Below are 20,596 nucleotides of genomic sequence, written 5' to 3'. Positions count from 1 at the left end.
AGAGGCCCAGGTCCCTATTCCAGGCCGGCTGCTCTCCACTGCCAGCCCTCGAGCAAGCCATTTCCCTGTCTTGGGCCTTTGTCCCTGTATCTGGTAAGTGAAGCTGACAAACGGAGCCCGTAGGGTTACTGGAAGAATGAAACAAGACAATGCCTGTGTGTGCTATGTCCACCTCCAGCCAGGCCACTGGGATGAGGAGGGACAGAGTGACTTCTCTTTCATGAGCCCGAGAAGCCAGCCTGGGACAGAACCGCAGAAAGAACCAGGGAACCTTCACACCTGACTTGAGTCGAGCCCCCCACCCCCTGCCCGGCCTGTGACCCTCCCCACCATTCCCTGTACCTCCCGCCCCCTCCCTGGGCTGTGCTGGCCCCAACCATGCTCAGTGGGCATTAAGTGGAGGATGCATAGGGTAGAGCCTTGCTCCAGATGAGGCAGTGAGGCCGGGACCAGGAGGGGGATGAGGCTCGGGCCAGGTCCCCAGTGAGTCAGGGGCCACACAGGGCAGGGGTTGGGCAGCTAGGCCTTCTCCCACCCTTTCCTTGCCAGCCTGGCAGCCCACTCCTTCCCATGCACCCATGTGGCTGGAACTCCATTTCCCGGCTGAAGTGCTGGTCACTGCATGCACACAGCCCAGAGGGCTAGAGGAACCTGTCTCAGGCGGCAGGGCAGGCAGACTTATTCCGGCCTAGCCAGGGAGACCCAGGAAGGGGTAGGGGAAGGGTTGGGCTCATGGCCTGGGAAAACATGATGTCTGCCAGGGCAGGGACCTGGCCACCTATAGGGGATACTGGACCACACAGCCCTGCCCCATCCTAGCACAGTCAAGTCTCACCTGAGCCTGCGAACCATCGCAACCCCTCTCTCTGAGCCCCAAAGTCCCCATCTGGGCTGTAAGGACAGCTAGAAAGGGGGCTGGGGGGAGTGGCTGTGGCATTCTGTGAGCTCGGGAGGGATTGTGCGTACTGGAATGCCACTTAGACAAGTCAGGCAGGTTCCCGGACAGAACAAGCTCACTCCACCCCCTCCCTCCCAGGAGGGCCCAGGCAGGGGAAGGGGTTCACCGACTGGAATGCAGACCATGGGGACCTCATCCTGCATCTGACTGGGGCTCACAGCCAGATGGACTCCAGGGCCAAGGGCCCAGAGAAAGCAGGACCCAGGCTGGGGCCACACAGCACTACTAGGGCAGAGTCAGGACCAGGCCTCCTGCCCCCAGCCCTGGGTGGCAGCACTGGCCTTAGTCTCTGCCCAGGCCTGAGGGGTGCTGCTAAGAGCATCGCCAACATGGCCTCAGCCAGTGGGAAGGCCAGGGAGCCAAGGGCCCAGCTCCCACGGGGCCATGTCACGGGGAGGGCGGGGACAAGGGAGGCATGTTCCCCACAGGGAGGGGCTGGTGGGCTGCCACAGTGCTTAATGGCCTCCCACACTGTCCCAGCCCAGCTTCCAGCAGCCTGGGGGCTCAGGCCCTGCTCTGGCAGCCCATCAGAAGCCTGGGCCCCAGGGGACAGGGTGGCAGGGAACGTCAGGCCCACGTCCAGTCCAGGGCCCAGATTCTCAGGCGCCTACCCTGGGCTTGGGAACCGCTCTGGGGCTGACTAGGTGGAGTTTTCTGCCTCGTCACCTAAGAGGTGATTCCCAGGGTTGCTGATATTGGAAGGAATGTAGGGGAGGGCAGGAGACAAAAACAGGGTCACCACGGCTCTGTTGGCATTGCCCAACTTACTGAATTAAGGAGCTCCCTGCACCAGCCTCAGGAAGGAACCTGGATCACTGGGTCCTGATGAGGCCCCAGGACCTAGAGAAAGGTCACCTCTGCAACCTTTGCCTGCACTCTCCTTTACCTGCCATAGCCCCTCAGGGCACGTATTATTCATTTTGTTACACAAGAAAAGCAGCAGAGGCTCAGAGAAGCAGTGCCATTGACGGGCGGCAGTAGTGAGACTGGGATGCAAAGCCCACTCTCTTTCCAGGAGTCAGGACAGGGGAAGACAGACTGGGTGGCAGATGACGGCCAACAGGACAGGACCCACGACGCCAACACCTGGGCTGGGGGGAAGGTGGGAGGTGGGCCTCACCTGACTGCAGCAGGCCGGCGCCTCGGTCCTTGACCCCAAAGTGCTGCTGGATGTCCAGAAGGACGCCTGGAGGGAAGACAGAGGGTGCTCACTGGCCGAGTCTGATGGCTGGTGTCCCCACAGACCAGCCCAGCCTCTTTCCCGCCTTGCAGGGCCCAGCCTGGCTGCATCTGCAGCGCTCCTGCTCTGCTGCGACCTCTACCCTGCCCAGGTTTCCCAGGCTTCCCTCCTGCCTCCACGGGGACCTCCTGTCCTCAGCCTGTTCCCATCACTCACAAGGGCCCAAGGGGCAGGGAAGGGCAGGGCTCCTCTGTGGTCATTCTGCCCCATGTGCAACCACACCTCCTATCTGCCAGCTTGGGCCTCTTCCCTACCTGTGGCCCAGGCCGTGGATCAGGGCAACAGACATAGGCCTCTCCCTCAGGGGGACCACAAAGCCCATGACCCAGAGAGCAGCGGGGGCCCTGAAAGCTGTGGGGAGCCCTCTGGCCTGGGAGGGGCAGCCACTCACTCTGGTTCACCTGCACATGTGCACAACATTCGCACACGTACACGCACACGCACGCACACCTGTACACACACGCACGCCCGAACACACCTGCACACACCTGCACGCACACACGCATACACACCCGCACACGCACGCACACACGTGCACACGCGCACACACGCGCACACACACACGCACACACGTACACACACGCACACACACCCGCGTGTATGCACACGCACGCACATACGTGCACACACGCGCGCACACGCACACACGCACACATGCACACACACCCGCGCATACACACACGCACGCACACACCCGCACATGTGCACACGCACGCGCTCGCGTGCGCGCGCACACACACACACACGCTCTCACCCTAGCTGCCCTCAGGATTATAACCGGGCCCCCCATTTTCAGATTCAGGCCCAGGGTGCAGAGGGAAGCAGACAGGGCTCCAGGCCCGCTTTCTTGGGAGAAGTGAATTTCTTGAGGCCACACCTGCTCCCAAGCCCAACTACTTTAGGGCTTTGCACGTCACGGGGTGGGGGCAGCAGCTGGACCACCTAGAAACCACCCACAGCTCCAGCAGACTGGCAGAGCCATGGCTTCTGGGGGACAGGCAGGATCTTGGACCCTCTACCCCTCACAGCACTCAGCCAGGGCTCCTGAGTAAGCACAACTCCCACCCCCGCGGGCCTCAGGGTCCCTGCCTGCATTATCTCTAAGGACAGGAGGACCCAGGCCACAGGCCAGAGCCCCCCTGACCATAGCACATCTGCAGTGAGAAGGGACAGGGGAAGAAGGCGGAGGAGATGGCCCTGCCCTTGGGGACCCCACAGGCAGGGACAGAGGCCTTTGGGGGACTCCAGAGCTCTTCATGATGACGATGATGATGGCAGCATTCAACAGATGATGGTTTGCCTGACTGAGCATTAAATGCCTGTTTAATCCTCACACAGCCCTAGGAGGCTGGTACTAGGATCCAAGCTGACAGATAAGGAAACTGAAGCATAGGAAGTTAGGCCATGGGCTCAAAGTCACACCACAGGGAAGCAGGAAAAAGTGGAATCTCCAGGTGCCGTATGAGGATCCTGCTGGCAGCTGGGACTGGGGGTGTGGAAGCAGTGGGGAGGCTGGAATGTCACTGTCCCTTCCGAGACCCAGGTTGGAATCCTGAGCAATTTCCCAGAATGCAGGACAGACGGGCGGATGTTCTAGCAGCCTGACAGCCAGAGAAGCCCTCTTCCTCCTTGTTAATGCCCTGAGTGGATTGACCATAATTACCCGTAATGAAGAGGCTTTGTGAGGCCCAGTTAATGACTTAATAACCAAGGCAGAGGCTGTGGCTTTGCTTTGAAGGTAGAAGCCGGGGCCAATCCTAGGCCTGTGGATGGCAGAGCCAGCAAGAGGGACCTCTGAGATGCCCCGACCCAGCCCCAGAGGCTCACAGCCCCACAACCCATTCCTTTCTGGGTCAGGACTCTGTTCCCCTTCCCGACGTGTGGGTTTGATCCCATCCCTCTGTGGCAGTCACTGTCATCTGGGGCTCCTCTGTATCCAGACCCTTCACTAGACCACAGGGTGAAGGTGTGGCCCTGCCAGCCCCGCCCTCCGGCCTCACTTCTCAGGACACCACCCCTCCACTAGCCACCCCAAGCTACTCATGGCCTCCTGACTCCGCACACTTCCTCTTCTATTCTGGTACAACTCCGTCAACCAGGCTCACTCCTGCCATTTCTTCAAGGCCAGTTCAGATGCCTCCTGTTCTGGAGTATCTCCCCTGCTTGCTCCCCTCCCACCACCCTCAATAAGTTAGTTGCCCCCACTATCCCCCGTCCAAACTCGTTTTAGCGCTGGGCCTACCAGGATGAGTGGGTTCTATAGGGAATGCACACAGAAGCACAGCTATGAGCTCCTGCTAAGCTGAGAGCCGCTAGTTACTGCTTCCCGCTAAGTTCCAAGGAACTGCGTGAGGTTTTGAAGATGGTGCAGATGCTGTCCTCACTATCTGTGCTGGTATTTATGATTCTCATCCCATTTTATATAGGAAGAAAGCAAGGCTCTGAGACATGAAGTAATTTGTCACACAGTACATTCTGTTTTGGAGGTGAGATCTGAAACCAGGTCTATCACCAAAAACCAAAGCTTGTTCTCCTGCCACGCTGCCTTCTGCGTGGTTTGCTGGTGTCCTCCAGGGCCCAGCACACACATGGCCCACAGGGACTTCACACGTGGGTGAATGTGGCTTCATCCTCCACTAGACCACAAGCCAGGCAGGAGCCGTGGCTGGTCATCTCCAGGACCCAGAGCAGGGACTGTCACGATTTTGGTGTCGGGTGGACAAGAGCATGGGCAGAGTCAGGAGGAGGCAGGAGGGTCCCCATCTATAGTCCAGAGGAGGGACATGGGTCTGCAGTAACTGCAGGTTCCATTTCTGGGAGGGAGGCCATATCAAAATAGCTATCATGACGACATCCTCTGTCCACGGCAAATCAAAGCACTCTCGCTTCCTCCCTGCAGTATCCAGCCATCCAGCTGCACACTTCCCCATCCGATGACTTCAAGGTCCAGGATTTGCCTCTGCCTCCAGGAAGCCTTCCCCTGACTTCCTACCACATAGAGCTTCTGGTAGAGGGAGAACATTCCTCCACATCCAGATGGGCGTCTAAGGTCTCTGGGAAGTCCTGGGCAGTTCCCAGGACACAGGAAGCTTTGGATAACATGGCCTGGCCCCATCCCACGACTCCCCAGTGCCCAGTCTTGGGTCCAAGGCCAAGCTCCAGGAAAAAGACCAGAGAGAACCTTCCTGGGGAGCAGGGCTTCCTGCAGGCTGCGAGGCCCAAGGTCGGACCCGCTCTGAGCCTTTCTGGCTTGCTTTCCCTCTTCCGGGCCTGGAAGCGGCCACAGCCACAGGAGGGCAAGATCCCGCTGGCCGCTGGCACGGGAAGCGTGTGTCACAGCAGCTCGGCGGGTCGCCTCAGATTTTCCTTTGGGCTCCAGCACGGCTTGGGCCCACACACCCCTCCCTTCTTCACCACAGCCTTATTTTTAGCCTCTTTCCTGGAGGCTGAGGTTTGGTGGGTCACAGGACGGGCCTCACGCCCAGGAGCAGCCTCCCACAGCTCAGGCCAAGCCCACCCCGCCAGGCGTGCATGCAAAGTGGGGTTCCTACCCCAGATGCAGACCCCAGCCAACACAGCCACAATGCAGGCCTCTCCAGGCAGCACCCCAAATCCACAGCCAGAATCGTCTCCCGGCCACAGGGTCCTCATCACCCAGGAAAACATTCTGGAACAACATCCATTGACAACAATTATGTACCTCCCAAGCCCCGGGAGGTCTCACCTCTTGTCTGAGGCCAACGTCCCCTACTCTGGGCCAACTGTCTCTCTCGCCAGGCAGGGAGGCTGTGCTGGGTCAGTCCTGGGCTTGGGCTGGTGCACTCAGCCTCTCCCTGGCTTCTGGCTCCTGCACAGCAGCCCACAAACACACCCACACCTCCCTCACCCTGGTGGTGAGAACAGCTCTGACTTGTCCCCTCTGCCAGCTGTTCCTCTCCTCCTTTCACAGGTGACAGTATTTGTTGTTTTGAGACAGGGTCTTGCTCTCTGACCCAGGCTAAAGTGCAGTGGCACAATCACAGCTCACTGCAGCCTCAGCCTTTTGGGCTCCAGCCTCAGCCTCCCGAGTAGCTGGGACCACAGGCGTGCACCACCACACTCAGCTAAGTAGTTCTGGAGAGTTCTTTCCCTTCCCAAGTCAATATTCTCACCTCCTTTCCTCCTCTGAAACCAACCACCTCCTGGAGTCTCAACCCCCGGACGCTCTCATCTCTGTTTCCCAGCCTCCTGACTGATTCCTCAGCTCACCACTGGGTCCCCATTTCCTGAGCGGACCCTGTAGGACACTGCAGGACCCTGGGAGTCAGCCAGGATACCCCTTTGGCTCCCTCCGCCTCATGAATGGGCCCCGGTGATTCCCCATCTGCTTTATCGTCCAGCCTCCTCCCTGGACTCCCTGCCTCCAGCCCCTACCGGCCGGCCGGCATCCCTCCTGCTGCCTGCTCTCACAAGCTCTTATGAATCTCCTACTGAGTTCTAGGTCCTGGCCTGGGCCTCTAGAGACCACAAGACAGTTCCTGGACTCAAGGAGCTAACGCTGCGGCCCACTGGTCACCTCTGGCCTCAGAGTCATCCATCAGTCCTTCAAGATCCACTGGCCCAGACCCCTGGCTCAGTAATGGTACCAATAACAACAACGACAATGCACATATTGACATGTATCCACCAATTACTTTGTGCCAGGCGCTGTTCTACGAGTATTGGCCCAGTGGGTACGGCTGCCCACTCACACTTAGCAGCCCCATTGCCGCCCAGAATTCTAGCATTTGAGGCCTCCACGGTCTGGCCCTAAGCCAGCTCTTCTCCCAACCACAGTGCCCACCGCACACACATACAGCCCCTGACTCCAGGCAAAGGGGAAAGCCGCTAGCCATGACTTTTCACCTCCCTAGACCCCTATTCCTTCCTGTGTAAATGCAGAGACTGGGAAGATCCCCAAACCTGCCTGAGAATCCCAATCACCTTTAGGGAAGGTGCTTATTAAAATACAGCTTCCTGGGGCCCTCCCCAAATCTGCAGAGTCACCCTTTCTAGATGTGGGACCCAAGACTCTATAAACGCACCGCCCGGGTGATTGGAAACCACTGGCTGGGCTGCTCTGAGCTCCCTGGAATCACACATCACAGGCTGTAGGCCTCCCAGCCCTGGCCACAACTGTGCCTCTTCCTGGGCTATCCCTTTCTAGCCATTAAGACCTGCCTCACCTCTAGGGCCCAGATCCAAGGTCGCATCTACCAGGACACCTGCCTCTCTCCTCTGAGGCTCTTGGTGAAATGGTGCCTATAACCTTAAGGGCACCCCCAGAACTGGATGGACTCTGGCCCTGACTTACTCAACAGCTTGCCCCAGACACTCACAGTGATTCCCCATCGCTGCTGGTTCTTCAGTAGCCCTGAGAGGAGTCAAGCCCCGATTCCAGGACTCCTGGCCGCCTCCTCCCTCCTCCAGCCAGGCCCAATCTGCTGACCTCACAGAATCCTCGAAAGGCCAAGGTGTAAGAGGAAATCCACACGGACCTCAAGAGCCCTCGGCTCAGGCCAGCCTCAAATGCAAGATGCCAACAGCGTGATCCCGAGGTCTCTTCCTTCCTAGGCAGCCCAGACAGGGCACCTGGCACTCAAGCTTGTCCCCACGTACCCCCTGCTTTCCCCAAGCACAGTCAGTATCAGCCCACGTTCACCCTACCTGAACCTGTCTCAGAGCAGCAGGTGGCTTAGCTAAATTCTCAAGAGCATGGGCTCCGGAACTGGAGCATCTGGGTTTAAATCCTGGTTTTCCCACTTTCTCTGCTGTGTGACCTTGGGGAAATAACATAACCTCTCTGTGCCAGTTTCCTCCTCTGTAATATGGCTTAATTTGAAGACCTGCTTCATTTCATATGGTTGTTGTGAGGTTTAAGTAGGTTAATCCACATACAGTGTTTAGAATAGTGCCTGGCACATAGTAGGTCCTCAATAAATGTCATAAATGTTATCACTGGTCGTTAACTAGTGGGACAGGACACAGCCCCAGCTATGACTTGAGAACAATGGGGCATTCCCACCTTGGTTTTCTTTTATCCAAAATGGGGGCAGATGCCTGGAAAGACAGGGCCTAGGGATCTGAAGGGATGGGCCCTGATGCCCTTGACCAGTCCCTCTCAGAGGGACCCAGGTCCCCATGTGGAGGCCTCAGCGCTGGCTCATGCTGGGAGTCTTACCCCTGCTCCAGCTCGGCTGCAGCTCCCACCCCGGTAATTACAGGGGCCTGAGAGCCTGGCTCTGCTGACCTGGCGCTGGATGGCTAAGGCTGGGAACCCACAGCCCGGCCCTGCCGGCACCCCACCAGCCTAGGGACTGGGCCAAGGCAGTCCCTGAGCCAGTGCCCTGGACTCAGGCACACTCACTCCTACTCACCCCCAGGCTTCCCCAGGGCAAGATCCTGCCCCCGTCTGCCCGGAGCGGGCTATATGACCTTCAGGAGCAGCTGGGCCTCAGATTGCCTGTTTCAGAAGTGGCCCAGAATCCCAAGACATCCCTGCTGGGTTCATTTCTGAATCTCAACTGGGTTTGTTCTACATATGCTTGTCCCCTACCCCCAAGCCACCCTGCAAATCTGGGTCATTAATGGCAGAGCAGCTTAGTGGTCGTCTCTGCAGGGACCATGAGGATGAGGCCCCCAGCCCAGAGCCTTGGCCCCTTAGAGAAACACCCCTCCCCACCCACGAGTCCTGCCCGCAGACCCTGCTAGCCCTAGAGAGACACCACCCTGGAGCCCAGAGTGCTCCCCTCCTCCCTGCTGGGTCTCTATGCCAACAGTGGGCGGGGCCGGGTGGCCGGGCCTCTGGCCTGTGGTTCTAGTCTATCATTTGGGGCCAGCTTTACTGGAACCAGGCTCTGCCTTAGCAATTTGGGGGCTTTGCACAGCTACTCCTTCCCCAGCTCAGCCTCCCCAGCCCTGTCCTGGCCCAGGGACTCCCAAGACCACCAGGGTCCAGGGATAAGCTGGCCACAGCCTTATCATGGACTCACGGGGGGTGTGGCCAGTGGGTCCTGATATACCAGCCAGACACAGGATAAGGCAGGGGCCTGGGGAAGAGGGTGGGGAAGAGATAAGAGACCTCAGAGTGGCTCTCCTCAAGCCCACAAACCCTCAGCCTTCTCCCCACGTGCTGCTTCAGTAGCTGAGGCGGCCAGGGACTACTGCTCCCCGCCTCAGATGGAAGCTGACATGCGGAAGGTGAGCGGGACAGAGGCTGCAGGAGCCAGGCCGAGCTGGTCCCCAGGCTCCCACATCTGGCCTATGTTCCCCACCTGCACCCTGACAACTCCCCCCAAAAAGGCCGCAAACAGTCACCCCTCGACACCCTAGCATCCTCACACTGGTGCTGGAAACAGCCGTGTGACCAAGTAACCCCACCCCTCCCCAGGCACAGCCCTTTCCAGTTTACAAAGCCTGATCCTGCTCTTTGCCTCTTGGAAGCCCATTCAGGAACCCCATGCCTGACAGTGAAGGAATCACGAAGACCTCGTGGCTCTAGGAGTGGGAGTGGGGAGTCCCTAGCAAGGGCTCCAAGAGGGCAGAGGAAAGCGGGAGGCAGGAGGACAGGACCCTGTCCCCAGCCTCCAAGCTCCGGCTAGTGCCTCGTTCCAGGTTTGTTTCTTGCCCCGATGCTGATGCTCTACTCTCATCTCCCCTACGGCCCCACTCACCAACCTCCCAGCCACCAGGCGAGGACCAGGCCCAGAGCAGACTGGTGCTCTTCCTCACACGGCCTCACTGTGTGACCTGGGCCAGCCCTATCTGCAGAAGAGACAGGGCAAAGCTGCCACTGTGCCCTCCTGAATGTAGAAAAGCCGCTCTGCCCAGCTTGGGGGTTGGGCGGCCTCATTGTCAGGGCTGAGGACTGGGTAGACAGGGACTGCCTGACTACATCCTCCCATTTCCTTCCTGGAGACTCAGGCCCCGAGGCTCATTGTGAGCTCTGGTCAGAACAAAGAGACAGCACCAGCCACTGTTGGAGAAACCCTGATGTCAGCACAGGGGCCTGGCCCTTCACCTGAGCTGTCCAAGCCTACCAGTGCCCTTTCAGCCCAGAAGGATGTGCTTTGGGTCAGGCAGGTATGAGTCAACCCAAGTCTCGGTCAACTGAGTCTGTGACTCAGTCAACAGGGCTCAAGCCTGGGGCAGTCTCCTATGCATGCAGGGGTCCCAGGTGTGACCAGGCTCTGCCCCTCATGGCTAGAGGGGGATGGTGACCCTCCATGGGGATAGGTGCTGTGATGGAGGTGGAGCAGAGTACAGTTCAAAACCAGGAGTTAGGCACTTGGTTCAGCCCAGAGCACTGGAGACGGCATCCTGGAAAGGGGACACCACTGAGACCCACCAGGGGCAAGCGCAGTTGGCTACTGTAGCTCCCGGGAAGCAGATCTGGTTGTCCTGGGGAAAGGAGGTGCAGGCAGAGCCAGGGACCAGCAGACTAGAGTTCCTGAGACCAAGTGCACCACACTATCTTTGGGAGCAAGACACTGACAACAGCAAGAGAGGGACAAAAATCATCTATCATGGATTCAGGGATCAGAAAGAGTCAGAATTTGCCTCCAGTCACACAGTAAAGCTGGCGAAGGCTGGCAGAGCCAGGAACAGGAAGCTCAGCCCAGAAGACATTCGGAGCTCAAGAGGGAGCCCAGCCCCAGAAGCCTAGGGATCGGGCCAGTGTTCTACTGGACTCCCTCACTCTCATCCTCCTTCTACCTTCAAGATTTCAGGACCCCACAGGCAGAAACAAAAGCCACTTCCTATTGCAGAAGGATCTGGGGAAGGGACAAGGAGCTCCTCCTCTGAGCAGCTCTGAACAGGGAGGCCTCCCTCTCAGAACAGGCTATCACCTGCAGACCTGCAGCCTTCCTGCCTCATCCACAAAATGAGAAACAGAGGCACAGGCCAGGCCCGTCACTGGTCCAGGGCCCCAGACCAAGGTACTGTGTTTCAAACCACTTCCTCTGATGGATGACAGCACAGCGGAGGGGCTGGCAGAGGCTGCTGGAAGGTGCCTTGAAAAGGAAGCAGGAGCAAGGAAGTGGGCAGCAGGCAGTTAGTCACAAGGGAGCTGACATTCTAGGCCACCTGGCGCTTCACCTGGGTGCTGAGCCTGCCAGTCAGACACTCTAGATGCCCTGCCCCTCAGACCTTAGCTGGGGTTTCTCCACAGTGCAGATGTGGCAGTGGCCAGGACAAGGCTACCTAAGAGGGCAAGGCAGGGGCACTGTTTACCCTTAAGGTGGCCATCCTTATCTAAAGAGAGAGCCACAGAGCCAGAAGACAGGGCCTGGCTTAGCCCCTACCCACCAGGTGACCCTGTAAAAGACCCTGGGCCTCAGTTTCCCCATCTTTCAATTCTGGACAGACTTAACAGGACAGACCAAAAAAAAAAAAAAAAAAAAAAGGCCAATAGGAGAGTGAGCCCCAGCCTGGCACCACCCCGACTCCTGCACCCAGCTCAGCTGCTCCAGGGAAGCCCCCAAGTCCCTCTCGGCTTGTGTTCCCAGCTGGGTCCCTATGCTCATCGCTCCTTCTGGGTTTGTGTTAGTGAGCAGTTGCCATGGATACCAGTCTCAGCTTCTTTGGCAGAAAAGGACTCCCCCAGGGCAAGGCTCTGCCTTTCCTCAACAGCCCCCACTCCACCCAACTCCAAGTGCCCAGGCTGCCCCAGGCTGGATCAAAGGGAAAGAAAATAGGTCTCGAGAAGAGAACAGGTACCCCACAGAAGTAGGGGAAGGATCTCAGTTCCCAAATAGTCATTCACCACCCATAAATAAGGCCAGGGCCACCTCCCTCTTGTGGGGCCTGGTTCCAGGAGCAAAATGCTGCCACCTACACCCTCAGCTCTGCTTCCATTTCACAGAGGTAATAATGGCAGCCTGGGCGGCAGAGGTGGCTCTGGCACCAGGAAGCAGAGCTGGTTAGAGGGGGTGTGAGACCCCCATCTGAGGGACTGCCTCCTTTTCCTGACCTGGCAGCGAGGAGTGGGCTCAGAATGCAGAGTGGGTGGCTGCTAGGCTGGTAGGGACCATGGGAGCAGGAGCCATATGCCCTAGGGGAGCTCAAACTGCCTTGGCTCAATTAAACTGAAATTCATCTACCCAAAGGGCTCTTGCCTGAGCCAGCAGAGCCTCTGCGTTCCCAGGCCAGAAGCAAGGGTCATGCCCCTACCTCCACCTGGGGCTCCTGAGACTGGAGAGGATGCTGCGCTGGCTGGTGTGGCCCTGCTCCGCCCCGCGTGTGACCTTGGGTAAGTGTCTTTGTTCTCTGGATGGCTGTGTTCCCATCTGCACAAGGAGGTGCAAGGAAGGATTTAGAAGAGGTTTCTGGGCTACCTCAATTTCATCCAATTGAAGCAACGCTCAGTAAGAAGAGCAAGCACAGGAGCCTGGCCCTCCTCACCCGCTCTGAGGCCTGCTGCCCTCAGGGGGTTCTCATGGGGCGGAGGAGAGGCCGTAATTAGCAGGTTCACCGGGTGGCTCTGGGAATGCTTGCGCAGAGGCAGAAGCTACTAGAGTTCCCAGGATGGAGACCAGCCCTGTGGAGAAGGGAGGGGTTCGTAAAGGTGTCCTGTAAGGACTGTCATAAACAGAACAAAAAACAGAACAACAACAACAACAAAAAAAACCAGGAAAGGCATCGTGGCCAGGGGCCCAGCTCGAGCAGAGGCATGGAAGAGAAGGCAGCTGGCACTCGTGAAGCCCTCCTAGGAATCTGGCCCTGTCCCAGGTGCTCGAGATACAGTCTCATTTATCCCACGCAACCCGGGAGGCAGGCGGGAGGGGAATGATCACACAGAAGGCTCAGGTGATGTCTTCAAGGTCACACGGCTGGGAAGCTGAAGAGCCTTGCCTCGAACTCTGGCAGCAAAGACTCTAGACCTGCCCTGTCTACTCTAGTGGCCCCTGGCCACCGTAATATTGACATGTGCTGTGAATGGAAAATACATATACTGGGTTTCAAAGACTTAGTATGAAAAGGGAGGCAAAATATCCCATTAACAATATGCATATGTGTGTGTATATATATATATAATTTCTTTTTTTGAGACAGTCTCACTCTGTCACCCAGGCTGGAGTGCAGTGGCGTGATCTCAGCTCACTGCAACCTCCACCTCCTGGGTTCAAGCGATTCTCCTTCCTCAGCCTCCCGAGTAGCTGGGACTACAGGTGTGCACCACCGTGCTAGCTAATTTTTGTATTTACTTTAGTAGAGATGGGGGTTTCACCATGTTGACCAGGCTGCTCTCGAACTTCCGACCTCAGGTGATCCACCCGCCTCCGCCTCCCAAAGTGCTGGGTTTACAGGCGTGAGCCACCACACCCGGCCCTAACAACTTTTATATTGATTACATGTTGAAATTTGTTGGATATACTGAGTTAAATAAAATATATTATTAATTAATCGCACCTATTTCTTGTACTATTTTAATCCAGCTGCCAGAAAATTTGACACGAATATGTGGCTTACATTATATTTCTTTTGGACAAAGCTGGTCTATACTATGAAAAAATAGATTTAAAGGACAGAGTTAAAGAAGGAGAGTGGGACCTCCCTTCCTTCTTTGGTGGGGAGCTGGGGCCAGGTAGGTGCAAGCATCAAAGACTTAGCAATGGAGTCTCTACATCCCCATCTCTGTCCCAGCTGGGCCAGCCAGCAACAGGTGCACTCAGGCCTGGGATAAGCACTCCCCTGGCCCTAGCACATCAAGCCATAGTAGTTACCATAGAGATTAAATATTCCTAAAAACTGAACTTGGGGAAGTGGAGATGGGGAAATCTACCATAGAGAGAGGGGCAACCAGGCTTATCCGGAGAGGAAACCTGTGTCTGCTGTGTGTTGGGGGTGGGGTGGTGCGTGAGCTCCCACTCCGGGCCAGGAGAGGGAGGGAGGCACAGCCCAGGCGGGTGTTTGCACAGGGCTTTCCGGGCCTTCCTCCCTAACCGCCCCACGCCCCTCTTAGCCACCACTCCCCACCTCCCTTTACCAATTCACCACAAATTTCCTATCTCATTGCCCCATTCTGACAATCTGACTCTGAGACCTGAGTAGAAGTGGGAGCAGATAAGCGCCACCCCTCCCTGATCCCACCCTCTCTGGCTCTGCCCCTGGCAGAGGCAGTTCCCCTAAGAAAGTCAAAGGGGGTGGTCTGGGGCAGGAAAAAAAACAAGTTGGAGAGCGCTACAGTGCCAGAAGTAGTACCATTCATTCTTCAGCTGAGAAAGGGTGGGAAGACCTCCTCCCAGGCAGAGCCTTACTGTTAGATCTAACACCAGCTTTGCCAGTCATTTTCCTGGCCATCTTGAACAGGGGCTGTACAGGGACCTTGGTCCCCCTATCTGTGTACAGAAGCCTTTTTTGAACTGACTACAGGTCCCAGGTGTTCTCTGATTTCTCCCCCAAAGGGTGGCACTTATGCTCCCAGGTTCCCGGCAGCATGGTACATGCGTGACAGCGGCTGGCGTTTTTGGGAGGTGCTCAATATTCCTGCTCTCTAGACCAAAGTAAGTGTCTCTTTGGGATAGCTCAACCCAGAAACTGATGCCACTGGTACCCACTTCCAACTTCCTCCAGTGGAAGGACAGAGAGCCAAGGGGGTTTGAAAGCAGGAATGGGGGGAGGGGGAAGCCTCTGCCCTCCCATCAGAAATCTTCCCTTCCATTTGACACAAAACTCCATTCAACAGAGGGGGAGACTGAGGCCCGGAGAAGGGCACCAGGTGGCATGTGGTTTACGCCCGGGCTCTCTTCTCTCAATTGCCGCAAAGTTCTCTTTAGAGTCTGTCCAAAAATAAATCCTTCCCTCTCTCCTCTCTATCTCCTCTCTCTCTCTGTTGTGTGTGTGTTTGGTAGCTCCAGATTTTACTAAGCTATAGTTACGCAGCTTCTGGGCCAGCATGCCAGGCGCACAATACTGCTCTCCTCCTGCAGGGAGCCCCTTCCTATGCCAGTCTGGCCAAAGTCCTTCCCTCTCAAAGCTCCACCATTCCCAACCAGTAGCAGCTCAGTCTAGGGCAAATTCTTACCCCTAGACCCACCCCTAAGAGCTGGGGAGGGGAGCCAGCAGAAGGCAATTCCAGAACCACGTGCGTCCCCCAAAGGCCCAATGATCAATCAACTCACAAACGGGCAAACAGACCTAAACACACGCTGAGACTGGCCCAAGGTCACACACCAAGCACATTAGGAGCAAATCTGGGGCTAGAACCCAGTTGTTCTATCGATCCCAATCCCGTCCCCAAGGGTGATTCCCAGAGATGCTCCCTGAGGATGAGGCTCCACGTCTCTAGCTCCAGAGGCCTGCGCCCTACCCTACACCCCAAGCACCATAGAGCAGGGGGAGGCGTCTCCAGGCCTCTGTACAGGGCCAGCTGCAAACCGCAGCCTGGGTCCCCAGGCGCCGCGGACCCGCCCCGCCCCTCCCTCCGCTCCCCGCAGCCCGGAGCCTTTGTCAGCCACGCGCTCACACACACAACCGCGCCGCCACGCGCACACACACCCGGTCTCCCTAGCTCACACCCGCAAGGGGCGCGCGCACTCGCCGCACGCACGCAGGGGGGTGGAGGCGGCGGAGAAAGGAAGGAACTGACGGGCCATGGACGGACAGACGGCCTGGGCTGGGGGAAGGGAAGGAGGCCCGGGAACCTGCAGCTGGGGTCGGAGGGGGCGCAGAGACAAGGAGACAGAGAGACGCAGAGGAGACTCTTGGAGAAGAGGACAACGGATGGGCCGTCAAGGGCTGGCGAGGACGCGCGGGCTGCTCCAGGGGTGGGGACTCCTCTAACCCTTGGCCCCGGGTGTGTATGAGCGGGGAGCTGGATTGTACCCGTGGAGCACGGAGGCATCCCTTGCCCAGTTGTGCCTGAGCAGAGGGTCCGTAGGGACCTCACGTAGGGCCTGGAGATAGCAGGCCTGGGACCAAAAGCTCTCTGGGGTACCTCCCTCGAAGCGGGTGGTGGGATGGGGTGGGGTCTTGGTCCTCGAGCTGGGTGGGGCACTCGCTCACCTGCCACGGTGTACCTGTCCAGGTAGTTGAGCACGTTGCCCAAGCTGAGGATGGCGGCGGCTGCCCCCCGCCCGCGGCCCAAGCTGGCGGGTTTGGGCTGCTGAGCGCCGGGGCCCTTTGCAGTAGCTGCGCAGCCGGGGGTAACGGGGGTGCCGGGGGGTCCGGTCGGGGCCCGCCTTACGCTGCCCGACAGCGTCTGCACCTCATCGTCCGCGGCCGAGACTCCAGCGCCGCCCGCGCCCCGCGCCCCGCAGCAACCGCTACCGCCAGCCCCTCGCTGCGCCCCCCGGCGCCGGCGCCGCCGCTCCGCGTCCGCCTCCTCCTCCTCCGCGCCGCCCGCCGCCGCCGAGGCGCATTCCAGGCACATCATGCCGGCCCGGATCGGGGCGGCGGGGGGCGCGGGGGGCGCGGGGCCCAGCTTGGGCCCGCTCAGCGCGTGCGTGCGCCGCGGAGCCGCCGCTGCACCATCCTGGTCGGGCCCCGTCGGCTCCTGCGCTCCGGCCCCGGCTGCGGCGCTGCCACCGCTCAGCTCGATGCGCCTCCGTCGCCGCCGAGGCTCTGACAGCTGCGGCCCGGCCCCGCCCACCAGGCCCGCGCCCAATCAGCTCCGGGCTCGGGCCACAGCCCCGCCCCGCACGTGCTGCCCTGGGGGTGGGGGGCCCGGGGACTGGGGGCCCGGGCGGCAGAGCCCCTCCTGCCAATGGGGGCGCAGTCACGCCGGGGCCGCCCGGCCGCGAACGCCCGCGGGGAGCGGGAGAGGGTTTGCTCTGGCTACGGAGCTGGGAGCAGGGTGTTGGTGACCGGGCTCCCAGCACCTACTCAGTACCCTTCACCCAACCCCTGCCTCGGGCGTGGACTCCCGGCGGAGGCTCTGGGAGCCGGGCTGAGGGCTTGAGCCTAGCGTATTTGGGAGAACTGGAGAGAGGAGTCTCAGATGGCTAAAGTCAGGGGCGCCAGTTGGAGAGCCGGTGGCTCCTCCGATACTCACACGCCCGGATTTAAACAGTTCAGGGAGGGCCCAGAACCTAGACCTCCACCAGTCATGGTGGGCTGTGTCGCCCACCTCCCCAGGGCAACCCAGATCCAGCCCCCAACCTACCCCGGCCCCATTCCTGTGTGGGCACCCGGACCCTACCCTTGCCCCACAGAGTGGCTGGCAGCCCCTGGCGGGGAGAGCCAGGGCTGTGATTGGGGCCCAACAGAGACAGGATATTCAGAAGGGGCCTTCTTTCCTGAGGGACCACATCTCTAAGCTTCAGACTTCCAGGTACGTGCTAGAGAGGATACAAAGCTCCCAGTGGCAGACAGGAGGCTGGGTCCTAGCTCAGCTCTGCCCTGGTGTGTGGCATGACCCTGAACATGACACCCACTCTCTGGGTCTCCGTTTCTGTATCTGGGGGCAGATGGCAGGATGGGATTCAGTCTGGAAATCCATGGGTGGTCACCTTCCCTTGGTGGGACGGGGCGGGGGTCTGCCTCCTATGGAGAGTGGTTGGGGTGCTTCTGTGTTCCTGACATCCCATCACGGTTTCACCCCTCCTTAGAGGTGCTGTGGCAATCTCCCCCTTCCCTCCCCCATTCACCTGTTTGCGGCTTTCATTGAAATTAAAATCCTGTACAAAGTGCAGAGGACAGAATGTTAGAACTGGAGAGACACTCGGAAACCAGTTAATCGTTCCCTGTGTTTCACAGACAAGTTCCAGGGCACGGACGTGACCCATTACGAACAGGCAGTGAGTCTGTGGCAGGGCTGGAGCTGCCCCAGGCTCTGGCATCATCCCCGAGGGCTGGAGCTCACTCCCCGCTACAGGCTTCTCGGGACCCCACGTCCACAGGCAGGTGCATCTGATGAAGCTGTCAGCCACAGTTAGTCATGGCATAGCCAACGGGTGACACAGCACGAGGCACCCCCCTGCCCCCCTCCACTGTCTCTTGTGAGCAGAGTTAATCCCCAAGCTGGTGTTTCTTGGCGCCTTTGAGGTGTATTTTAAATTCTGCAAAGTGACTAAAAATATGCTTCAGCGTGCTGGGTATGAATGACTGTGACGGGAGGGTTAGGAAAACAGATTTCATTCTGAAAGCTGCCTGCTGCCTCTTTCCAGCTTGCTGAGCTCAGGCCTGCAAAGGCGGATGGGGGGAGTTCCCCATGGTGGCCTGGCATGACGGGTGATTAACAAACAAGGAAGAGAGCTAGGAGCTCCATGGGGCTAGAACCCGGCCCCAGCAATGATCTCATAAGAGTGTGATGGTGCCAGCAGGTGAACAGAGTCCAGCTGTGAGAGGCTGCCCAGCTGTGGAATTGTGTCTAGTGGTGAAGGAGGCACAACCACAACTCTAGACCCAACCCCAGGGTCCCCTTCCCATGCCTCAAAACTCCTCATCCTTTTGGCCACAGTCCTGTCCAGGGCGACACTTTCGGCCTTGACAGGAAGGGGAGCATTCTCTTTCTGCTGCCTTCCCTTTTCACCACTGGGAAGGTCTCAGAGCAGGGGAAGAGGGTGGCATGAGCCTTTCAAACCTGGGGGACCTCTGAGCTGCCACCAAGCAAGCCAACCCTTCCCACTGTGTTTCACTGGGGTTTCAACTCAAAGGCAGTCTCTAGAATAGGTCCTTGTGTGGGATAAGGGGCCACCAAGGGCAGAGGGACAGGGAGGACAAGAAGCCCTTTCTGGTTGTGCAGTCCAGGACAAATCCCTACAGCCTTCTGAGAAGCTCTGGCAGTATCCTGGGGCTGTCAGACAGAGGACTGGTAGGGTTCTTTCCTCCATCTCGCCAATGAAGAAACTGAGGCCCAGGGAAAAGAAGTAATTTGCCCAAGGTCGAACACCTGGTAAATGACAGTGCATGGGCTAAACCCAGGTGTGTCTGCCCTCTAATCCAGCACTTCCTCCACTGCCCCGCACGCTGCCCTCAGCCTGGGTGGGATTCTGTTTCCTCATCAGTATAACAGGAGGCTGAACTCTGTGGCTAAAGGACCTTCTGATATTCATTCATTAGGTCTAGATCACAGCTTCAAAAACAAATGGGGGCCGGGCGTGGTGGTTCATACCTGTAATCCCAGCACTTTGGGAGGTGGGTGGATCACCTGAGGTCAGGAGTTCGAGACCAGCCTGGCCAACATGGTGAAACCCTGTCTCTACTAAAAATACAAAAATTAGCCAGGCGTGGTGGTGCGCGCCTGTAATCCCAGCTACTTAGGAGGCTGAGGCAGGAGAATTGCTTGAACTTGGGAGGCGGAGTTTGCAGTGAGCTGAGATCACGCCACTGCACTCCATCCAGCCTGGGTGACAGAGTGAGACTCCGTCTCAAAAACAAAAACAAAAACAAAAAACAAAAGTGGGGGGAAAAAAAGAAAAGAACACACACAAAAAAGAAAAAGATGGGGCACAGGACATTAATGGCCATTATTCAAAGAGCAGGTGTACTTGGGAAGTAGTGGGATAAACACAGAAAAGTAGGTTTCCTTAGGGACTTTTCAGAGCCTTTACTATGAGAATGGACGCTCTGAATCTCCCAGAGGGAGATCTAGGATGCCATGTTCCCAGGTGTGTGTGTCCACAGAATGTCTTGCAAGACGAGAGCTCTGCAGGACACACTCTGAGAAACACTGGCCTAAAATGCACTTGCTCCTCCCTGGCTGGTAATTGGGAGCTCAGCCCATCTGCCCTCTGCCCATCCTTCCACATGGGAGCGTCTCCAGGGCTCAGGCCTCGGTTGCTTCCCTTCCCCCTTGGCAGCTTCTGCCTTGGCAGCCTCTCACCTAGGCCTGAACTTTACTTTTTTTGAAAAAATTTTTAAGAGGCACCCAGGCTGGAACACAGTGGTGCAATCATAGCTCATCGTAAATTTGAACTCTTGGGCTCAAGGGATCCTCCTTAAGAAGGGGCTTCCTGATGCTGGGTGCGGTGGCTCACGCCTGTAATCCCAGCACTTTGGGAGGCCAAGGTGAGCAGATCACTTGAGGTCAGGAGTTCAAGATCAGCCTAGCCAACATGGAGAAACCCCATCTCTAGTAAAAATACAAAAATTAGCTGGGTGTGGTGGCATGCGCCTGTAATCCCAGCTACTCGGGAGGAGAATTGCTTGAACCCAGGAGGCGGAGGTTGTAGTGAGCCGAGATCACACCACTGCACTCCAGCGTGGGTGACAGAGTGAGACTCTGTCTCAAAACAACAACAACAACAAAAAAAACCCCCACAAAAAACAAAAAACAGACAAACAAAAAAAAACAGAGAGCCAAGATAGAGAGGAGCAAAGACAGAGAAACAGAGACTTTCATATTCCAGCCTAGGCGACAGAGCAAGACTCCGTCTCAGGGTGAAAAAATAATAATAAAAAATTAAAAAATATATAAAAGAAGAAGAGTCTTCCTC

The 20,596-nt window shown here is 57.7% G+C and overlaps 1 protein-coding gene across 2 annotated transcripts in view; it reads right to left on the bottom strand.

Annotated features, from left to right (window-relative positions):
- SPNS2 (SPNS lysolipid transporter 2, sphingosine-1-phosphate) overlaps window positions 1–16,760 on the bottom strand; it is a 40,405-nt gene extending 23,645 nt beyond the window's left edge. The window contains exons 1-2 of one of the 2 annotated variants that reach the window (XR_008515246.2): window positions 16,224–16,593; window positions 2,079–2,144 (exon numbers count right to left, since the gene is read on the bottom strand). Coding sequence is in view for 1 of the 2 variants with exons in the window: in XM_009251154.4 (XP_009249429.2) it covers window positions 2,079–2,144; window positions 16,224–16,593 (436 nt within the window). In the remaining variant the exon portion in view is untranslated. Of the gene's footprint in view, window positions 1–2,078; window positions 2,145–16,223 lie in introns of both variants that reach the window. The other variant, XM_009251154.4, reaches the window with a different exon arrangement.
- Between the last annotated feature and the right edge of the window lie 3,836 nt (window positions 16,761–20,596).

Source organism: Pongo abelii, chromosome 19 (assembly GCF_028885655.2).
Source record: "Pongo abelii isolate AG06213 chromosome 19, NHGRI_mPonAbe1-v2.0_pri, whole genome shotgun sequence".
Taxonomy (NCBI): Eukaryota; Metazoa; Chordata; class Mammalia; order Primates; family Hominidae; genus Pongo; species Pongo abelii.
The sequence above is the reverse complement of the archived record's forward strand: the minus strand, read 5'-3'. Positions and strand labels throughout refer to the sequence as shown.